This window comes from Heloderma suspectum, chromosome 5 (assembly GCF_057233095.1).
Source record: "Heloderma suspectum isolate Gila_16-S chromosome 5, 16-S_ref, whole genome shotgun sequence".
Classification (NCBI taxonomy): domain Eukaryota; kingdom Metazoa; phylum Chordata; class Lepidosauria; order Squamata; family Helodermatidae; genus Heloderma; species Heloderma suspectum.
The window spans coordinates 79,555,477-79,578,615 of NC_139462.1; the positions used below are offsets into that span (position 1 = coordinate 79,555,477).

The 23,139-nt window shown below is 44.2% G+C and overlaps 2 protein-coding genes across 13 annotated transcripts in view; one reads left to right on the forward strand and one right to left on the reverse strand.

Moving 5' to 3' along the window:
• FBXO8 (F-box protein 8) overlaps positions 1–2,229 on the reverse strand; it is a 27,816-nt gene extending 25,587 nt beyond the window's left edge. For 5 of the 8 annotated variants that reach the window (XM_084856481.1, XM_084856480.1, XM_084856477.1 and 2 more), the window contains exon 1: positions 1,928–2,229. The gene's annotated coding sequence lies outside the window, so the exon portion shown is untranslated. The remainder of the gene's footprint in view (positions 1–1,927) is intronic. The other 3 variants (XM_084856478.1, XM_084856483.1, XM_084856479.1) reach the window with 1 other exon arrangement.
• CEP44 (centrosomal protein 44) lies at positions 2,219–18,796 on the forward strand. Of its 5 annotated transcripts, none has more exons than XM_084856471.1 (12): positions 2,440–2,985; positions 3,382–3,462; positions 3,859–3,975; positions 5,199–5,346; positions 6,791–6,937; positions 7,599–7,706; positions 11,564–11,716; positions 13,872–14,096; positions 16,052–16,127; positions 17,569–17,693; positions 17,915–17,952; positions 18,597–18,796. In XM_084856471.1, exons 3-12 carry the CDS (start codon positions 3,887–3,889, stop codon positions 18,643–18,645), a joined length of 1,158 nt encoding a protein of 385 aa, XP_084712597.1. In that variant the 5' UTR covers positions 2,440–2,985; positions 3,382–3,462; positions 3,859–3,886; the 3' UTR covers positions 18,646–18,796. The 5 variants fall into 5 exon arrangements, with proteins under 5 accessions (XP_084712596.1, XP_084712597.1, XP_084712598.1 ...); XM_084856472.1 differs by having other exon boundaries at positions 2,440–2,685; XM_084856470.1 differs by lacking the exons at positions 2,440–2,985; positions 3,382–3,462 and adding an exon at positions 2,219–2,289.
• Positions 18,797–23,139: the final 4,343 nt, after the last annotated feature.

Consider the following 23,139-nt stretch of genomic DNA (forward strand, 5'->3'; position numbering starts at 1 on the left):
AAACAAACAAATCACATTAAAAAAATAAAGAATGACTGTGTGAACAGAGCAGGAGAGATGTGGAACAGGAATGAAAAAGACGAGAAAATTGTGTCAGATACACATAGAAAGAACAAGACAGAAAAGACAAGAGAGTAATGGAACATAGATTGGGTGGGAGATGGGGAGAAAAAGAAGTGAGAGCCAGGCAACCAAGCAGAAGAAACTAGAAATGCTGATTATTAGGGGCAGCTGGTGGGGAGGGCTAGAAGGGGTATTTCATGCACCAAAGGCTGACTAGGGGGAAGGGAGGCAAAGCTCCAGATGCTCAGCTTTGAGAGGAGAAGGAGCTGCTGCCCTGCTTGCTCTCCTCCTGCTGCTACTTCTTCCTGCTTCTCTCCCACAGCACAAGAGCTCCTCACTCTGCAGCCTCCACAGACAGAAAACAAGTAAGCTGGCAGAGGAAAGGCAGAGCTACCAGCCTGGTGCATTTCTATGTTTAGTAGCAGAGGCAACTGCCCAAGTGTTCCCCTCCTAGCAGCACAGCACAAGAAAGTCACACAAAGCTAATGAAAGATTTGGGAAAGTACTGGAGATGCTGGGGGAAGCCACATGGGGGCACATTAAATAGGTCCAAGGGCTACATACGGCCCACCTGCTGCCTAAGGCACTGGTATCTCTAGTCCAAGGATGGGCAGAAGATAGATCTGGTTCTAGCAGATATCTGGGTAATTTGCAGTAGATTGGCAAGGATATTTAACTCCCAATTGTTTAACAGTAGTAACAAAATGACTCCCTCGCTGCCCTAAATTATGCTGCTGAAATGAAGGAGACTTGGGGTAAAAAAGGAGTGGATTTTTGTGTGGAAGGACTGAGCTCAGTTTTGGTGCTCATAACAAATTTCTGGGCCCAGATCTTTTTAAATTCTAAGTGTATTTCTTTTGCACCAGGCTCATACAAAGCATATGCTCTACTGCTTTATCAAGACCACTCCCTAAACACTTGCCATAATAGGCAACATGGCCACAGGAGTTCAGGCATGCCTGAACCCAAAGACATGGAGAACAAGAAAGGTAGCATGTCATATGTCAGGCCATCTGGAAACTACAATTGAATGCACTGGTGAGTTGAAGATGGATTGTAATAGTCACTCAAAGCAGAAATAGATGGTCCACAGGCAACATCCTGCCAATGAGATAATTTCTGAAGCTCTGCCTAAGTTATGGAAGAGTAAGACTCTAACAGCACTTTGTAATTGGAATAAACCAGGGGACTGATATGGAGTAAGAGGATGTGGCCTTTTGTCTGCACCTTTAAAGATGCTTGGAGATGGTCATTTTTCCTTTTCAAATAAACGAGGCAGTTGCAAGGAGCCCTTAACATAGCAAAGTTCCTTTCAGTAAAGCCCAGGGTAGTCTTTTTACTGAAAACATTCATACTCCACTTTTTTTTATCAATGATTTGAAGGCATATTGTTATGGCTAGGGACACATACCTAAGTTAACGGTACTACAAGATGTGTTCCCTTTCCCCAGCTCCATTCAGTTTTGTGGGTTTATTTCCTATATGCTTTAGAAGAGGTGATTAAAAAAAATCCACGCTGTTACCACATTTGAACCACTCCGAGGGCGAGTTCAGGAATGTGGCTCCTTTAAGGCTTACGAGAAGAGCCAGCTTGTGCAGTGAAGAGACGCTTCCACATTAAACGCGTAGGGAGGACTTAAATGTGAAGGGGCATAAGCAGGTGGAAACTTCTCCACCAGCCCACCGGGAGATGTTCCCAACTGCACTATAATTCCCGGCGGGCGGGGGAGAGAAGCCTCAACAAGTCCCACCCTCGCTTTACGATTGGCCTCAAAGACGACCTGCACACCAGCCGAGGCCAACAATTGGTCAAGGCCCCTGCCGCTCCTTTCGCGGGGAGGGGGGCATCTAAAATTCACATTACCTGTGTTAGCTCCAATCCCAACCGCCGCCGCGACGAGTCGGGTTCAAATCAGGTGCGCGAGCCTTATAAGCTGGGGGGAAGCGTGTCAGGCAACGTCGCGCAGCCGGTGGAGGAAACTAGCTTGCCAATGGGCTTCCGGGTCCCTGCGCAAAAACATGAGTCGTCACCTCTGCCACACACACACACACACACACACATACACGCGCGCGCGCGCTCCTGAATCTTGACGTTTGGGACCGGGGCAGCTGCAGCAGCCGCGGCATATGTTGTTCCCGGAAGTGGCGTTTCGTTTCTTCCAGAGCGTGGAACTTACCGATGGGTTCCTATCGGCAGATTCGCTCGCGATCCCAACCGGATTAACGGTCTCGGAAGGAATATATTTTTTTGGCGGGGGGAAGCGGGTGATGGAAAGGAGCCTCCCGAAGAGGAAGGGGTCGCGTTTGCGAGGACCTTCGGGCGAAAGGAGGCGGCGTTTGCAGCGGGGCGCGGACGGATGTGGAATCTGTTCGGGCGGAACGAAAGGCGGCTGGGGTCTCCCGCGGGAGAGCTCAAACGCCCGCTAAATGGAAGAGAGCGAGAGAGAAGGGGGGGAACCGCCGCCGGGCGCGGGAGCGGAGGGCGCGTGCTGCGGAAGGGCGGGGGCTCCGGCCTCCTCGAGGCCAAAGGGGCCGGTTGGGCTCGGCTGTCTGCCTGACAGAGGAAGGCCCAGCAGCAGCACCGATCCCCGCTCCTCGAGGCGCCCTCAAGCGAAGCCACCTGTGAGCCCCTCCGAGTTTCACTGCCGAATTTCCTGAAGTGTCAGGCTGGGGCGTCCCTGGGGTGGGCAGAGGCGGTGGTAGCGGTAGGCGTAGCGTTCAGGGCCAAGCCCCTTAGTTGCTGGCCCAGGAGGGGGGTGGGGTTGATTTGCGGGGAAAGGGACACCCCCACCCCCCCAGAACAGCATGCGTGGAAAGCTAAGAGCTGGCCATAAATGACAACTCAGTCCTCCGCCGGCGCCCTTCTCTTCTGGCAATCGGCCCGTGTCTGGCCCCAACTCCCCCGCAGCCGCGCCTCCGGTGGTAGGCCGAATTCTGTTTCATTGAAACCGGGGGGGGGGGGGGGGAGGGTTGCCGTTCGCTTACCCACGATTTGACTCAAGGTTGGTTAGCAGTTGTCTTTCTTGCTCAGATGTTTGGATAGCCAGGCTCCAGCGCCGCTGATATTTAGTTGGGGGAAATCTCTCCCTCCTAAATGCGAGGTAGAAAGAAGATAGGCGCCTTGGGGGGGGGGGGGGTATATATGCAACTAGTCCTCAGTAAGTAAGTGAATGGTAACCCCTCCCAACCCCCCGTCCCTCCAAAGTATATATGGCTACTCAAGAAATAAGAACTGCTGAGTTCAATGGAACTTATCAGGCTGTCATCTTACACACCCTTTTCTATGTATACTTCTTACTACCTATGTGTCTTCTGAAGTAACACCCACTGAAATCAATGGAATAAGTGTGCATGGGATTGCAGCCATCGCAGCCCAATCTTGTGCATGTCTACTTCGAAGTAAGTTACACTGCGTTCAATGGGACTTGCTCCCAGGTTAATGTGTGCAGGATTGCAGCCTTTGTTTCTAGAGTCAAAGCTTGGCATTTTTGACAGTGTTATTTTTGGATTGGTTTACATAACCCTAAAAATACTTCTTAATCAGAAATGCATCCCTCCTAAATGTGAGGTAGAAAGGAGATAGATAAAATGAAGCTTAACAGTACAATCTGTAACTCCAAAGTAAGTCCCATTGAGTTCACTGGGGCATACTCCTTGGTAAGCAGGTACAGGATTGCAAGTTTTTGCCCTAATCAAGTTTTTGCTTAAACTAGTTATGTAATGTGAATATAAACATGACTGCATCTAAAATGTACATCTCTTTGTTTTTTAAATGCAACTCTTCTGTGTTCCTAGCCTGTATTATTGAAAGAAGAGTTATAACATGGCTACAGGAGACTTAAAAGGAAACTTGCGTAAGATAGAGCAAGGACTTCGGCTTTTAAATTATCCCAGAGATGTGGACTATACTGGGTAAGTGGTGGCGTATATTTGTTTTTTAAAAAACCATTGTTTTCATGATTTGATGGGAAAGGTGTTTGTAGTTCTCATAACAGAACAATATGAAAACTTGTTAAGAATCAAACTATGGAATTCTTTACCACAAGATGTAGTGATGGCCACCAACTTGGATGGCTTTAAAAGGTGGTTAGACAAATTCATGAAGGGTAAGGCCATCAGTGGCTATCAGTGTAGATACATGATGGTTATATATTACCTCCTGTATCAGAGGACGTATGCCTCTCAGTCAGTACCAGCTGCTGGGGAACATGAGTGGGGCAGTGCAGTTGCACTCATATCCTGCTTGTGAGCTTCCCATAATCTGTTTGGCCGCCGTGGAAATAGAATGCTGCACTATATAGGCTTTTAGTCTGATCCAGCAAGGCTGTTCATATGTTCTCAATACCAGGCTTGTTCCTTAGACCAATCAAAACAGATATGGTAAATTGACTCATCAAAGAATAGGCAAGCATTTTAAAGCATGAAACTTATTAGAACAACAATAACATTTGAGTCATCAACAGATTTGATACTTAGAAAAACAAATGACTTAAACCAAATTAAAATATTATGAAACAAATTAACTTTAAAATTGTAATGGATTTTAACTTTTAACAACAGTAGTTAAGGTTTCTATAAATCAATGATTTAGGGAACAGTTACTCTCTTTGGCTTTAATCTGAAACACCAGGTAATAGCCTACAGTCATGCAATTAAAACAAACATATACTAAAATGACAACCATTGAAAAACAAAAGTAATTTTTAAAGACATGGCAGTCCTAGACAGTGCCCCTGTTTGGAGGTAATAGTTGGAGAAGGTTATACTATGCTGTTAGGTCTTTATATTCTGCATGCATGTTAAATGCTTTACTTGAAGTTGGAAAACAAATCCAAGTTTTCATTTGGGAAGGGTCTGATCAAACACAACTCTTCCTCTATTGCCTGTGTCTTTTTAATGGAAAACAGTAATGGTTACTGGTAGTAATTATCTCATACAAAGATGGTTGCAATTGACAAGATAATGACTGTGTTATGCCTCGAAAACTTAAAACACCCCTTAAATGTTAGTATAAAATAGTGTGTGCTCTGAATTTATTGACAGTCTATCATTACTATGCACTTCCACTAGTGTGGCAGGATCCAAAGCTCTTGAATTTTCTATAATTTACTATCTAGTCTTTTCTTCCATTACAGACTAGCAACGGGTGATCCATCTGTATTTTTGCCCATCATCAGCTATTGTTTCACATCTTTTTCAACATATATTACGGAACTTCTGGTAGAATCAGGTGTAGAACTGACGGCAAAAAGTGACTTGCGTTTTATTGATGCCATTTATAAGGTATCTATAATTCAAGTATGCTAATGTGACACTGCTACTTCCTTATAGTAACGTAAAGGTTAAAAAGTGCTGTGGCATCTTGGATACCAGACACACATATAAACTGCTAGTTCACTCATGGTACAGTGCTCTCACATAACTGTACCACCTCAGCATTTATTATGTCATGGCTTTTATAGGCAACACCCTAGCTGCTCAGATATATTAAGTGGAAAGAGAAGGTGAAGTATATATGTCAATGCACACGTGGGTTCAGGTCTGGCCTTGATAGCCAGTCCAAAATGTGCGGTCTCCAGGACCCCACTTTTACCTTTTCCCCTAATCTCACACTGGCCTGGTTCATATGACATGGGTTAATTTACCCACAGGGGTTGTCATGTTGTGCCAGGCACCCAGCTTGTTTGAGGGTTAGGCATCCATCAAATAACTCATGGCTTGCTCAAACACCACCTGCTGTGTGGGTTCACACAACATGACAAGCAATGGCAAGCCAAGCACCTGCAGGTACCATGCAAAAATGGTGCCCAGCACAACGTGACAGCCCCTGCAGGTAAATTAACCAACGGTGGGTTGTTGTATCCTGCAAACCAGGTCATTGTATCTCCATGTGAGGTCAGGAACAATCCCCTGCTCCCCTCCCCAGGTTTGGAGCTGGAAAGAGTAGTTCAGCCTGTTTGACCCTGGGAGGTGCTTGACCCTGGGAGAAGCCCCTCTTGGTGTCAGAGATAGAGACGTTAGTGTGGGCTTGCCAGTTTGGCCCTGCACTGCTACAGCACTTCAAATGGCTCAGCAATGCAGTACCCAAACAATGCTCTCAGTGTTAACCCCAAACCTCTGAGCTGTGGAGAGGGCAGAATTGGGAGGAAGGGAAGCTGTGGAGAGACTGGGAGGAAGGCAGGAGCTTATGTTCACTAGAAGCCAGCAGCATACTCATCATGGTAAGCAAACTAATAGAATGCTCCATGGGTTGACATATAGTAGAGGATTATCTACTATATCTTCATTACTTAAAGCATTCCTGCCTGTTATAAATGCACTAGATTTTTTTAGCAATAATACAGAAAATAAGTGATATATCAGCAGTAAAATCCATCAGCAAACATCTATAATACAAACCAATTTTCCTTGTGGGAACTGGGATAAACTATGAACTCCTAATTTTTTTTCCAAATCGCCTTCTTAAAAACAGCAATGAACACTTAGGCACCTCAGATAAAGAATCTAAACAACTGGGACCTTAAATAAAACAATTATGCTGTGCCTTGATTTCTTCTCCCAGATATTTTGTAATGAAAGGTGCTTTACGCCAAGCCTCAACTGCTGATCAGGATGAGGGGTTACAGGAATGGGAGGGAAAACCCGCAATTCCTAATAGCTGGAATGCTGGCTAAAATACACAATTACAGTTACTGAAAGCTAATTCCTTTTTCTCTGTCACTTGCAGCTTCTCCGTGATCAATTTCATTATAAGCCAGTCTTATCAAAACAGCAGTTCCTCCAATATGGCTTTGCAGAAAGAAAAATACAGATTGCTTGTGACATTATTAGTTCCGTCTATAAAAGGCATAAAGAATTAAGTAACATGAAAAAGGTACTGAAAGTTATTTATTATTAGTTACTTATTTGTGTTGGCACTATTTTTATAATCTACTATTTTATTAAGAAAATGTGTGCTCACCCTGTTAGCTAAGCTCTCAAGGCAGCTTATTCAAGCGGCTTGAGATTTGGTTGGGTTTCTTTCTCTTCTTTTGTTAATAGATATAAGGTTACAATTCAGATTATTCTCAGTACTTTTTTCTCCTCCCCCAACCCCCAGACATAATTTACAGATTTACTGTTACAATTATGTAGTGCTATGTTTTGTCTTCATTTCAGTTAGAACTTTGTGTTGTTGTAAATGTGCTGCAATTAATAAAATTCACTCTTTAAAGGATGTACTATATTGGTGATTTCCAGTGTCACACAAGCAGACTTCTGCTTACACAACAGTATTTTCTTTTTTTTCTCTTGCACCCCAAATAACCTGCTCTGAGTGCTGCCCCCCCCCCCATGCTTTTTGGGCTAAAGGGGAGGGGGTTGGAGGGTAAATCCATTCTGCTGACAGATGCTGTTCCATGGGCAGATGTGTTTATCTTTCATTTTGGGAGTCCTATACTTTACTTCAACAATATGTTTTATTCAAATGTATTCCACGCTGTGTAAACATGTTGGCATCGCTAACAATGTGCCTGGGACTTCTGTATGTTTTACAGGTGAAATTCCAAACACAGAAGAGAATCCATTCTGTTAAACCCCAACCACAAGTAAACTGTTCTAAACAACTTGATTCTTCAACTACCTGTACTACAGATTTTCAGCAGGTAGGAACACTCAGCATTATTTTAGACCAGTGAACAGATCCAGCTATGTACGGGTTGGAATAGTCCTTAGTTTGATACTATGAAACCTTCAAGCAAAGATATGCAGCTGTCAGAGTTGGACAGATTATGCCTGCCCCATCTGAGTTAACCAACACCCGTTGGCATCCTTAGGTATGACCCCTGCCATGGTGCATCCCTATAGCCCCTGAGGGAGGGGTCTATCCATTCCATTCACAGCTTCGGGGAGGAGGGTATCTGTATAATTGTCCATCGGATTACTCCCTCCTGGCTTCAAACTGTGTCAGTGCTGCATAGTTATGTGCAGATTAGGCAGGTCTGGCACCTTGTGACTGAAGATGGTCGTGCAGGCTTTAAACACATGGGTTCATTATAATTAATGTGTTTTAAAAGCCAAATAACCCTGTGGTGTGCACCCCTAGGGTCCTGTTGATATGCTTCCAAGTTTCAGGTGATTGGGTTTCACAGTCTTGGCGCTATGGCACTGACACACTGACCTGGTTCACATGATTACAGGGTGGATGGAGCATCATGGCACTCCCTTTTCATCCTCCTGCCCCCATGCCACCATGCAAAGGCAGATAATCTGCTAGCTGGCCCAATTTGGTGTGGTCTGAGGTGGGCCGCCTGGTGGATGTCAGACCGGAGCCTGGTGGGTCGAGCCGGTGAAAGCTCGCTGAGCTCCACCCCCCCAAACGGTTTTCTAGTCCATGCGTCTTAAACTCCCTTCCTGGTTCTCACAAATCACTTCATTGTTCCCACACCCTATAGAAATGGGATTGATGATGAATCAAAAGAAATGTGGAGCCTGATTTGTTCTTTATTTCTGGATTTTCGTATGCACAGCAGCCGAGGGCTGGGGATCGGGGAGGGGGAGTGGCTGTTATCTATCGAGAGTCCTTGGTCTTCACCAGACCTCTCTCTGGGAGACCAAGGTTGCTGAGTGCATGTACTGGAGGTTGGGCCCGAAGGGCAGTCTGGGGATTCTGCTCGTGTACCGTCCACCCCGCTGCACGCCTGACTTCCTGGCCGAGGTGCTTGAGGTGGTCTCTGTGTGTTCAGTCCCCTAACTTATTGGTGTTGGGGGACTTCAACGTACATTCGGAGGCCATCCTCACAGGAGCACCTCGGGACTTCATGGAGACCATGGCCTCCTGGGAGCTGCACCATATTCTAACTGGGCCCACCCATGTAGCCGGTCATGCACTAGACCTTGTGTTTGTTTCTAGAGAAGCGGGGAGTGATCTGGAAGTCGGGGGTATATCCACCACCCCCTTGTCATGGTCAGATCACTATCTGGTGACGTTGGACTTCTCGGTTCCATAACCCCTCCGCAGGGGTGGAGGACCCATTAAAATGGTCCACCCCAGGCATCTTATGGATCCAAATGGATTCCTGAACGCGCTTGGGGATTCTCTGGGGCACGCCAACGGCCACTCGGTCGAGACCCTGGTGGGTGGCTGGAATGCCGCAATCACTGGGGCATTAGATCAGGTGGCTCCGAAACACCCTCTCCCCCTGAACAGGGCTCGGACTGCACCATGGTTCAATCCGTGGTTACGAGCTCTGAAACAGGAGGTGAGACGGCTAGAGCGCCGGTGGCGGAAGTCTCGCTCCAAAGACGATCAGACACGGGCTAGAGCTGTATCTTCAGCCTATCACGTGGCGGTGAAGGCAGCAAAAAAGGAATATTATGCTGCCTCCATCGCGTCTGCAGAGTGCTGTCCCAGGAGGCTGTTCCAAGTGGTCCGGAGCCTGGTCGGTCCAGTTGCTCCGGAACCACTGGAGCATTCTAAGGCCTCCTGTGAGGCCTTGGCAAGGCACTTTGCAGATAAAATTGATCAGATTAGGTGTGTTACTCTGCACGCTGTGGATACAGTTAGTGAGCAAGAGGCGGCCTGTGGTAAACCGGTTTTGTGGGATCGGTTCCAGCTTCTTCCTCCTGATGAAGTGGACAAGGTGCTTTCATCTGTAAGGCTGACCACCTGCTTACTTGATCCTTGCCCATCTTGGCTCATTATGGGCTGCAGAGAGAGACTGGGTGAGGGGATCAGGGCGGTGGTGAATGCCTCCCTTGAGGAGGGAGTGATGCCATCAGCCCTCAAGGAGGCAGTGATAAGACCACTCTTTAAAGAAGCCCTCCTTGGATCCTCAAGTTTTGAACAACTTTCGCCCAGTCTCAAATCTGCCATTTTTGGGCAAGGTGATTGAGTGGGTGGTGGCGGTGCAGTTGAAGGCACACTTGGAAGAAACTGATTATCTAGACCCATTTCAGTCGGGCTTCAGGCTTGGGCATGGGACAGAAACGGCCTTGGTTGCCTTGGTAGATGATATGAGGAGGGCTCTGGATAGGGTTGAATGCTCCTTCCTTGTTCTCCTCGACCTCTCAGCGGCTTTTGATACCGTTGACCACGGTATCCTCCTGGACTGCCTGGAGGGGTTGGGCATTGGAGACACCATATTGCGGTGGTTCCGGTCCTTCCTCTCCGGCAGGTACCAGAGGGTAGCACTGGGAGAGGAGGTTTCGGACCCGTGGCCACTTACTTGTGGGGTGCCACAGGGTTCCATCCTCTCCCCGATGCTATTTAACATCTATGTGAAGCCGCTGGGGGCTATCATCTGGAGGTTTGGGGTGCAGTGTCATCAATATGCGGATGACACGCAGCTCTACCTCTCATTCAAATCTTCACCAAGGTTGGCTGTAGAATCCCTGTCCAAATGTCTGGAGATGGTGAGTGGCTGGATGGGGAGGAATAAGCTGAAGCTGAACCCTGACAAGACCGAGGTACTTTTGGTGGGAGACAAGAGGAGGTTGGGGGATGTTGACCTGGTGTTGAATGGGGTACGGCTACCCTTGAAGGACCAGGTCCGCAGCCTGGGGGTCATTTTGGACTCCCAGCTGTCCATGGAGGCTCAGGTGTCAGCTGTGAGCCGGACAGCGCTGTATCAACTCCATCTGATACGGCGGCTGCTCCCCTTCCTTCCCGACCATCTGCTCCCATCGGTAGTACATGCCCTGGTCTCCTCTTGTTTAGACTACTGTAATGCGCTCTATGTGGGGTTACCCTTGAAGACGGTTCGGAAACTGCAGCTGGTACAGAACACGGCGGCTCGCCTGATTAAAGGCAGCCGCCGGCGAGATCACATCACTCCAGTGCTGAAGGAGTTGCACTGGTTACCAGTTGTTTTCCGGGCCAAATTCAAGGTGTTGGTTTTGACCTTTAAAACCCTATATGGTTCCGGCCCAGCCTATCTCAAGGAGCTCCTCCAGCAGCACCAGACAGGCTGCTTAACAAGATCAACCTCAGATGGCCTTCTCTCTGTCCCATCAGCCAGGACAGCTAGACTGGTGGGGACAAGGGAGAGGGCCTTTTCTGTGGTGGCCCCCACTCTGTGGAACTTCCTCCCTAGGGAACTCCGCCATGCCCCCTCTTTAATGAGCTTCCACCGTGCATTAAAAACGTAGTTGTTCAGGCAGGCATTTGGGGCGGGTTAGGGTATTTTAGAAAATGTTTTTATTGTAGAATTTTATTGTTTTAAACTGTTTTATTGTATGTTGTACATCGCCCAGAGTGGCTTGGTGACCAGCCAGATGGGCGATTAATAAATTTAATAATAATAATAATAATAATTTAGGCTTGAGATACCCTGTCCATTCAAAGGTGGTCAAGGCAAATGTGTGTTTTTAATACCTTTTCAAACTAACTGTGAGTCCTTCTGTGCATCAAATAAAAGTATTGCCCAGACAGTTTATATCAAAGGGTGTTTTGTATTGACTTCTGTGATTTTGTTGATATGCTCTTTGCTCTTACTTTGTAATTGTGTCTTTACATGCAAAGAAACCTCAAATAGAACGTCAGAAAAGTGTATTGAACGCACGGATCCCTCAGGATATAATCAGTGAAGCATTAGATGAAGAGGAGGATAAAGTTGTCTGTGTTACTGATGATTTGGACAGCGGTGCTGATATTTTGGAGAGTGTACGTGAACAGGTAAAGCTATTTTAAGTTTTGAAATGAAATGGAAAAGTATTGTCTTTTTGTGGCACAAGGAAGTAAATGGACATTTATGAACATACGAGCCATACTGGATCAGACCAAGGGTCTGTCTAGTCCAGCATTCTGTTTACACAGTGGCCAACCACCAACTGGTGTACATAGGCATACTGCCTCTGATACTGGAGTTAGCAAATAGCCATCAGAACTAGTAGCCATTGATAGCCTTCTCCTCCAGGAACATGTCTGTTCCTTTTAAAACCATCCAAATTGGTGGCCATCACTACATCTTGTGGTAGCGAATTCCATAGTTTAATTATGTGCTGTGTGAAGAAGTCCTTCCCTTTATCTGTCCTGAATCTCCCACCAATCAGCTTCATGGGATGACCCCAGGTCTAGTATTTTGAGAGAGGGAGAAAAATATCCCCTTACCTACTTTCTCCACACCATGCATAATTTTGTGCACCCCTATCATGTCTCCCCTTACTTGCCTTTTTTTTCAAGCTAAACAATCCCAGCTGTTGTAATCTTCCCTCATCGGAGTATCTCCAGCCCCTTGATCATTTTAGCTGCCCTTTTAACTTCAGGTGAGCAGAACAATTTAGATAATATAGCCTGTGCATGACCATTACACTGTACCAGTTAAAGTCTACAGATGTGTACTGTAAATAATGTATGGCCGCAATCCTATCCAGATAGTTCCTAGCTTCAGGGTGGCTGGAGCATGGAAGGGATCCTCTCCTCCGTACTCTGGCCACCCTGCATTTTTGCCTGTCTAGGTGTGGCTTTGGGGAGTGGGGGGGAGGGTGCCTGGAGACCCGATAGGAAGCTGTGTAAAGCAGCTTCTGCGGTCTCCTCTCTATATCCAGGACGACCCCTTTTCCCTGTCTCTATGCTTTGTTTCCAGGTGCGGAGATGTAGCCTGCGTGGAGAGAACCACACCGGCTACAAGGGGGCGGGGAGCACCGTTTCTAAGAACCAGAAACTGAATAATCCTATGGCCCTCTAGAAAGTGTCTAGGGAGCAATCCTATAGCTACTAAAGTGGGTTGGATCCAGAGTTCTCATGAGTAGAACTCCAGTCACAGGATATTTCCACTGGAGCAACTATCAGGGAGACAATTTTCACCAATTCTTCTTTCTCCTTGTGTCATTGCTGTCCTTCATTTCAGAGCAGACATGTAGGACTGTGTTGTGAGAGGGAGTAACTTCCCATAATCTCAGTTGATCCCATGGCTGAATTGGGATTTGAATCTAGGTTCAAGTCCAATGCTCTATCAATTGAAGTAAAGTGGATTCCACAAAGTTAAATGTTGTTATCCAAACCCCTTCCATAATCTTTAGAAAAGAAAAGATTAATAAATTTAATGCATGATTGAAAAGCATAAGAAGATAGCTGATATATTAATGGTGTCATTGGTGGGGATGGTGTGGGAGTCCAAAGAGGGGGTGGAGTCCGATGGATTCCCCTGACCCCATCCACCCTCTCAGACCCTGCTTGCTGAGCCCTGGGGCACTGATGGACCCAGCTGCCAAGCACCCCGGAGCTTGGCAAGCGGCTGGGAGCGCAATGACACCCCAACACTCTTGCTCTGGCCTCCTCAGGTGGAGGCCAGGGCGAGAGTGCTAGGAGCTGGCCGCTCTAGGAGCCATCCTGCATCTGCTGGGGAGGAAGGGCCTCTGTGGCACCCCAGCGGAGGAGGAGGCCAGGGCGGGAGTGCCAGGGGTTGCACCATGCCGAGGACTCTGGCAGTCAAGCCCTTGTGCACATAAAGCACAAGGGCTTGGCTGCTGGAGTCCTTGGTACAAAGAGGAGAGGCAGCTCATGCGGCTGAGCAGGTCTGGGCCACACGAACGTGGGGGCAGCTCATCGAGTTCCCCCACACCCCAGACAGAGATGGGTCTGTCCTAGTCTTTGGTCCCTTCATGCAGGAAGTGGGAATGCGCTGCTGGCCCAGCCCTCTGAATGTAGGCTTCCATGGTGCAGATGCCTGTGCTAGTGCAAGGGATTTGTCAGGACAGGGCGAGCAGCATGGTCCTATTTTCTGCTATTGTGTGGAGTCCACAATTTAACACACAAAGGGGATTAATGAGCGAAGGTTATGTAAAACTATGTGTTATATCTTGGATGAATGAAGCAATTTTATTTGCAGGTTTTAAAGGACAGTAATGAAATGGAAGAATTAAACTTGCTGAACTGTAGGAGCCAACTTGCTGAACTGCAGGAGAAGTTTAAGAAACTGAACTGGGTGGAAGAGAGGTTACAAGCTTTAGAAGAGAAACTGCAGGGGAAGGTTATTATAGATGAGAAGGACTGGAATAATCTGCTCAGCAGAGTTTTGCTCCTTGAAACACAGCTGTTACTTCAATCCAAAAAGGTAATGTTTTACCATTCACATCCAGTAAACAATAGGAGTGTCAAAACTTCCAATATTACTTTATGATTTTATGAGGATTTATAAGTACCTTTATATCCAAATGGAGCAAAATGATCAAAATGATGATACTCATCGTGCATCATAATGGCTGTTAATGAAAAATGATGGAGGTGTCTTTTCAAAACTTAATTCCGTCTAAAACATGAACCTTTCTTTATCATTGTTAATCTTATGACAAGCCTGTGGAAAGTATAAGAAATAACTCTTGTCTTCAATAACTTCCATTGTATGTACACTTGTTGCTAATAGATTTTAATGAGAATATTCTTTCATGTTGGTACTTGCCGCGTTCGCTATGTAGGATTGATTAGAATAATGCTCTGTTTTATTTCTTCTTTGACTTTTCCTTCTGCATCTTCAGTAATTTGCCTGAATGGTGAAATATGTATGTATTGTTATGAGGACATATTAGTTTCTGATTATTGACAAATTCTTTCAAACTACAGAACCAAAAATGGGTGGGGAGCTGAATTGCCCTCATGATTTCATCCCCCCCCTCCCGTTTTGCCTTTCTCCGTGTTGGGAGAGGAATGGATTTCTGTGGCTCTCTCAGCACAGAGAAAGGGACACAGTGGGTATCACTTCTCTCAGTGCCAGTGGACTGTTTGTGGAGCATGCGCTGTCCCCGTGGGGGTGGTGTGCACTGTTCAAAGCCTCTTGGCCAGTGTGGGGAAGACTGGTTGATCTTCCCAGTGCCAGCCAAGCCCCTGCTGTTATCTCTGATCTGAGATCAGCAGGGATTCCTCCAGGGAGTGGGACTTGGAAGCCAAGCCTTGCCCCCAGCTGGATGCAGAACCTGCAGAGCTTCTGTATTCCTGTTTTAAACCATGCATTTGATCCAGATAATTGCTAGCAGGAGAAATTCTGGCTGTGGTGCTGCATGAATTGTTCAGGCACTAATGGGAGACAGTATGTGTCACTGTGCAAGAGAGAGTGCAGTGCCATGCATAAGCAGGAGGACACCTCTGGATTTGAGTTATCTTTTTTCGTGAAAGGGTCTTGCAATAAGTCACAGAAAGCCTTTCTGCACATAGAGGCTTTCCTCTAGTGGAAGGGCACCTCTGGGTCAAGCCCCATGAATTTGAAAGCCCTGTGAGGAGAGACTGAAAGAACTCAAACCTAAACATGCCCAGAAGAGAAGACTGAGGGGAGATATGATGCTTTCCCAGTACTTGAGAAGTTGTCACAGAGAGGAAGGCCAGGATCTCTTCTCGATCATCCCAGAGTGCAGGACACGGAATAGTGGGATCAAGTTACAGGAAGCCAGATTCCAGCTGATCATCAGGAAAAACTCCCTGACTATTAGAGCAATACGACAATGCAACCGATTACCTAGGGAGGTTGTGGGCTCTCCCCCACTGGAGCCACTCAAGATTAAGTTGGACAGCCATTTGTCAGGGATGCTTTGACTTGGATTCCTGCACTGAGCATGGGGTTGGACTCAATGGTCTCATAGGCTCCTTCCAACCCTACTATTGTATGGTTCTGATTAATATTGAGGGATAAATAGCAAATAACTAGTGGTTACTACTTTGGGAATATTCCCTTTTAGAGTAGCTGTCAGCAAATAAAATGTGACCTGCAAAAACATTTGTTCAGTTCAGATGGTTGTTCAAATTATAGTTTGGAGGTTAGTGCTAAATGCTGTGGTAAGCTGTAGTTGAAGGAAACCAGGAGGATGGAATTGGCATATGAACTCATGGCATCTTCCTGATAGGCAATACCTGATAAGAGCTGTTTCGTATTCTTGAATATTTTAATAGTTTTGTAAGAGTGTATTATGACATAGTTCCTTCACTGAAAGATACTGAAGGAGTTTGCTAAGTAAATCTCGGAACTGCTAGCTATTTTATTGAACACACTGTTATAAATGGCAAAATGTTTGATAATTTCAGGATGACTTATCTACAGAGTTTAATCATATGAGTGAAGAAAATACCTCTAGCAGAAATATGACTCCAGTTTCTCCTGGTGAGTATTTGATGCAGCTTTCCCCAGTCTACATCTAAAACTTTGCTATAATATTTTCAATTTTCACTTATTATACAGGATAATCACTTTTGCGAGTGCTGCTTTTGTCTTGATGTGTTGCTTTCTCTTTGGTTATGCTCTGTGCTGCATGTAATGTTACCTGAACAGTTACCTCAGTTTTGTTAAGCTTGTTTTCAGAGAGTGTTTAACATTGGGTTGCCAAAACTGTTCGACAGTTTGGAAAATTCTTCAGTAGCTTACCAATGCTGACAAGAACTTGTGTCATAGGTTTGTGTTTTGGCTTCCGAACTTGTAATCCACCCTAGCTCAAAGCTATATGTCAGTAACAAACGTAACCCTATAGCCTTTGTCCCTTCTTCTCTGACTATTGTTGATTATCATTTCAATGAGTCTGTTTTCCAATCTCCTTGCAAGAGATACATTTAAAACTTTGAGCAGGATCCAGCAGGAGCCTTCTGCATGCAGCCAGCCGTGCCGGTCCCAATGCACATGTGGCTGGCCCCAGTGCGCACGTGGCCCCTTTCACTGGCAGCGGAGATGTAGCGCTTCTGGGACCAAGCCCTGAAACAAGCAGAAACACGAGGCCAGCCACGCACGCTCCAGAACTGGCAGGGCTGCCTGCCTGTGGAAGGCCACTTTTGGATCCTGCCCATTGTGTTGCACTACTTAGAATTGCAGAAAATATTAACAAATCAAAGTCTTCCATCTTCTCTAAAACATTATACTAACTGTATGATTGGTATGCTATGTGAGTACTTAGCAATAAGTTAATTCCTCATCTATGCAAGTTGAAATTGCTTTATCATATGATATACGATATAGTACAGTTGCTATCTTTTGGCTCCACGATCCACCAGCAAGTAATACCTTTTACACAATGTGAAGTTTTCTCACTGTAGAAGAAATTAGTTGCTATGTCCTTTATGGGAAGTTTAGTGTTTTTGTATAGAAGGACTTTTTTTGTTACTATGTAAAACTCTTTAGGGTAATGCTAAGGTCTTCCTAACACAAACAGGATGGAAGTTTAAAAGGGTTAAGCCTAATGCATGATGCCATTCGTGTTGCATTTAACGTTACTTTAAACTGTTTTCTGCTAGGTAAGCATTGGCTCTAAGCTTTTAGGAAAGAGTTTATACTGGACATAATGATTTTTGAGTAATGGCATTTGCATCAGGTTGTGTTGCTAATGATTACAACAGTAACCATGACATTCGTGCACAATCTTAGCAGGTTGTCTCTATATTTATTATTATGTTGTACAACTCTGATATATAGCATGAGAGAAGTATCTTGGAGTTTTGCTAGTTCTCTCTAAATTTCCCTTATCAATATATTCAGTAAATCAAGTTATGTGATAGCTGGCTTGATGTGTAAGAACAAAAAGGCAAAGGTGATCTTTAAAATGAATACATCTTCACAGAGAAAGAGAAGGTGGAGCTGCCAGAGAGCCTTCATCAGTCGTCTGGGTACAGTTCACTATTATCTGCTGACCCATCTCCTAAAGCCATGGTTATTAGTAATCCTGGTCTGTCAGAAGTTTCAAAAGTAAGTTAAAAATGGCAAGTACTAGCTGATTTGCCTTGACAGAGTAAATGTGTTTATTAAGTTTGTTGTTTGCTGGGGCTGGTGGGTAACAGTAAAACTTTATTGCAAAACACTTTCGGTAAAGTAAGTGCTTGTGTAAAGTTGCTGTGCGTGTATATATTTAATCTTTGAAAAACATGGTTTTTGAAAAATGCATTTAACTTGTTGCTGTTAAATTGCAGGAGACAACAATACAAAGAATGGAAAGAATAAGCAAAATGTAAGTAATAGGGTAAAAAAGACAGGACAAATTTATTTCCCAGTAGGGAATTGTTTGGGTTTAAAATATATATATATAGAAAGTACATGTGTTTTCCAAACCACAAAGGTCTCTGCATCAGGTGTGACATTTCTTTAAGACTGTATTGGATAATAAATCCAGCTACAGTTCTGTGTTTGTGGGATGAGTTACTATTTTTATTTCCAACAAAACAGAACATTAGATGAATTTAGTGGGAGATGCTAGAGTTTAGAGTGCTAATTTTATTTACTAGAGATTAGATTTTTCTAGTAACACTTTACTGAAGCAGATCATATTTTCCTTCAAACATTTACTCTTGGATTCAAAATTATAATAATTTCTGGATTTTGAAGTAGTAGTGTCTGTTAAACTTTATATTGCAGTTCACTTCAATGTAATTCTTTTTCAGCAGGAGTTGCTTACTCAGGATTTTAAAAAATAAGAATGTCTGACATATTGGAATATAGTTTTTCTATTACCATATTTCCATTTTGTCTGTTCAGTCTTACTGATTCTTTAATATAGATGGAAAAAGCAAGTTAGTGCTTATTTAATATAACTATTCTGTAAGAAGCCAATTTGGTCAGGCCTGTTTAACCAGCCTATATGCATAATATCTTCAGGATTGAAGAAACATCAGAGTTGTTGAAGACCTCAAGTAACACCTCTTAAGAGTATTCTGCCCTACACAGCCAGATATCTGAAAGCAATTATGTGTGTCTGTAAATTTTTTAGAGCTATTTCTGTGACCTTCTGTGATTTCTTTGTGACTGAAATTATTCAAAACTATTCATTTTTATGAAAATAAATATTTTGTAATACATTTGTAATTGGCGTAATTTTTACCTTACTACATTTAACTATTTTCTGTACAAATAACCTTTGTATGTGGTGAAGTTATTCCTGCACTCTATTTTCGTATCAACGTTTGCTGGCACTGAGCGAAGTAATCTGTTTTTTAAAGGGCAAACTCAAGGACCATACTATACATCCTGTTGGAAACACTCCAGTTGGGACTTGCATATTGCACCCAAGAGAATTGCATACATACCATCCTGCCATCTGTAAAGCTGTACAAGCTTTAATGAAAACCCAAGTACATATATTGTGTGTACTTCTTAAGGCTTAAAAAAAAATACACATTTCCATGCTCGGTCAGAATCACCAGCACTTTGTAGCTTCTATTGAGACTGACAAAGTGAAGGCCATTTTGATCCAAAACATTAAAATATATAAGTAAGTCTAAAGACTTTGACTCGGAAATGTATTGAGCGTTTTAGTGCTGTTTTACCTGACACATTTTAAGACCAGCAGCACAGATGGAGACCATGCAGTCAGTATACAAAGATACGCAACACTCTTGTGATTTGAGGCCATATAAAATGACTCTATGGAGACAAACATTTATGTAAATCAGCCATAAATATGATATACTTGGGCAAAAAATAGTTCAGGGAGAGGAAGGAACTTGAGATATTTAGGTATCTAATTACTGTGTACTGATCTGTTGACCTTTTCAATCAGAAGGTATTAAACTTCCATTGGTTCATGTGAGAAGATTTTTCAGTGACTACTACAACAGCATTTGACATCAAATGATTTTTAATGGTGTGGTTTGGAGATGATGAGAAAACAGCTTTTCCCTTTTTGTTGCAAAACATAATTTATTTTCTGGCCTTCCATTTAGCTCTTTCCAAAACAGAAGAGCTATGGTAAGCTACCATGCATATAATTTTTTAAAAAAGCTGTTTAATACTGTGTGTAATATTTCCTTAACAGAAAAATGACTCCAAATTCTATTGCAATAGACTTAAATTATTTAAATTGATAAAACATTCATTTTACCAAAATAAGAACATAACAAATCTGCCTCAGTTAGTCACAAATAATTTATGCAGGCTGCTTTTCACAGTATTTGGTGTCAATGAGTACCATAGCCTAACTGTGAAGACCTTGCCTTTGTCTGGTCTCTATCAATATTATCCAATTCTTTCTGTGTTTTGGAAGGTGAATAACTTTTTGAACTGGTTAGCATGTAGCAGCAAACCATGTTTTAACCATGGTTTGTTGAACTGTGGATTATCGTTACTTGCAAACCCAGAACTATGGGTTAACTGAGTTGTTAAACATGAACAACCCGCAAAGAGAACCCATGGGTTGTTGTTGGATTGCTTAAACCATGGGTTGTCGCATGTGAACCCAGAATCATGGGTTATTCATGGGTTGTATTGCCTGGCTACAGAGGCAGTAGGCAAGAGCAGTAAAAAAAACACAGCCTCTTTACATGCCAGTACTGCAATATCGCAAAGGCACTTAGGATACAGGGAGGGAGTGAGTGAAAGAGAAGGGAAACAGACAAGGGACTGAGAAAACAAACTATGGTTTGTTTTTGAGACAAACCTTGGGTAGAGGAGCAAGCTATGGTTTAAATAACCCATGGGCTAGTGTTACATGTAAACCAGGCCTTTATTTACTCCCTGCACACTGTTCATGATTTTCCGTGGCTTCTAACCAAAACATTTCAGCCATGTAAGCCATTTTCATGAGGACGATGATATATTTGTGAATAACTAGTTGGCTTCTCCTTAGTAACTTTTCTACCTAAGTTTCTCCTTTATTTGTGGTACGAAGTCACAATTGTACACAACATTTACCATGGGCAAACCATAGAACATAAAGTGGCATGAAGACTGACTTTAACATTTGATCACCTTCAAATTATTAATACTGTGTTTGCCTCCATACTTGGATCTCTTTTATTCATGGGCTGTATTCTGTTTGACTCTGGGGCTAATATCTGACAAGCCTAAGCCCAAATAGTTCTCTTTCTTTTAGTTAAAAAGAAGTGGCTTCAGGCACTGGGAATTTGTACTGGAGAAATAGTGAGAAGCAGTGTTTGAATTATGAGAGAAAAGGTAGGGGGTCCTTACTAGAAATCCATAAATCCCACCCCTGAATCCCACTAACATTAGCCAAATCATATCCACTGTAACTTTCTAAAAACAATGGCTAAACAGGCTGTGTCTCCCCCACCCACCTGTAATTTAAGCACAGGAGGGGTGCTTAATCCTTGGAAGAGGGAATAATCTGGAGCAAAAAGGTTGCAGGCAGGGACAACGTTACATACCACCCTACATGAAGTTGTTTTTTTCTTTGAAAGGCCTCAGCACTATTTTATGTGCGTTTGTACAATGTACTTAGCACCTCTTTTCACTTTTAAATAGAATTTGTGATGCCGAAGGAAACTGGATACTGTCTCTCTTGGTTTATTTCAACTAATTTGCACTTTTATGCAAATTCTCCATTTGGATTAAATCTTGACCTGGACTTTTTTTTTGGCAATTTCATGTCCCAAGTTATTACTATGATTGCTATTGCCAAGCAGTTTGCCATATTCTCCTTGTTCTCCAACCTGGTGCCCTCCAGATGTTTTGAACCTCAACTCCCATCAGCCAGCATGGTTAATGGTCATTAATGTTGGAAGTTGTACAAATAACGTGGAAGTTGAGAACAGAAATAATCAGTATTATAATAAACAAGGAAGCCTTTATTATCTGGACTTAAACTGTATACAGAACTCAGCATTATAAGGCAGAAAGAGTAGCTGAAGTAATTGGAGGGAAGGTTCAGAAAACAAAGCCCACAAACATGGAGAGAAGGGAAACAGGGCTATTGCATCGCCTCTGCTGCGAAACCAGCTTCCTTTTGAATCTCCCCAATTGTCACTTAGCTACCTGCACTGTATTCATCCTAGCTGGTTGTTATAAGGGAGGGGTGAGCAACTTGTGTTCTTCCATCAGCTCTATCCACTGTAGCCAGTAGTAAGGGATAATGGAAGTTGTAGGCCAAAACAGTTGATAGGGCACAAGTTGACCACCTCTGTCGTATGGACTGTAACTTTAAGAACTGACGCTTGAGTTTGTTTTTTTCCTACTCCCTCCCTATCTCTTTTGCTGTGTGTCTTTTATCTTGTAAATTGTAAGCCTGAAGGCAGGGACAGTCATGTTCCTGATTTTATAAGCTGTTCTAGGAGTCTTTGGGGCTACAGTGTGGGGTAAAAATACTTTAAATAAACAATGCCCTTGTTAGGGAGGCTTGCCTGGCAGCTGATCTGATCTCTTTCACTAGGAGACATTGAGCTGATTTTAATATGGTGTTTTTTATTGTTTTTGCTGGTCTTGTTGTCTTATGGGTTTATATATTGCTGCTCTACTATCATTTTATGCTGGTATTTTGGTTTATTTGTGCTATTTATATGCTGCCCAATAACAGTACTCTGCGTGGCTTACAATTTGAGTTAAATCATTGCATACAAAATTAAAATCATCAAATCTAAATCTAAAGATCTGGATTTGTTTTTATGACCTTGTAAGGCACCCTGAGAATCTTTCTAATAAACTCTTTGTAAGCAAAAGAGGGCTTCTGATATGCTCAGAGTAAGGATGGACGAAAGTCCCTTACCTGGTCCCGCAGCTTGCTTCACGGTGGGGGGGAGGTGCTCCATTTCTCCCCCCGAAGTTCTTGGCGGGGGGGAGGTGCCCCGCCCCTCCCGGCCAAAATTCAGGCCGGGGGGGAGGTGCCCCATCCCTCGCCACCGAAATTCAGGCCGGAGGGGAGCGTCCCGTCTCCCCGGCCGCGAAATAAAAAAAGTAAATTGGGAATGAAAAAAAAAACGTGATAGGCTACGTAATGATTTACGTAGCCTATCACGGCTAGATTTTCAAAGTCAGCCGTGATAGGCTACGTAAATCTTTACGTAGCCTATCACGGCTGACTTTGGGGGGAAAAAAAAAAGCGCGTACACAAATGGCGGCGCCCATGAGCGCCGCCATTTGCGTTCCTTGGGCACGGGTAGTCTACATAAAGATTTACGTAGACTACGGTGAAAATAAGGGCAACGCCACTGCTGAAACGCCGTCGGGACCCGCCGCCGAGAGGGACATTCGACAGAGGTAAGTCCCATCCCGGGGGGGGGCGGGAGGTGGAGAATTTCCCCAACAATTTCTGGGGGCCGAATGCATTGGCATTCAGCCTCCTGGAGATTCATGAAGAAATTCTCCACCATCCCTAGACAGAGCCATGAGCTTGGAGGAGTATGTGAGATTTTCCCTCCTAGTTGCAGCCACCGCCCACCCCAACCCCCATTGAATGCCACACGGGGGTACC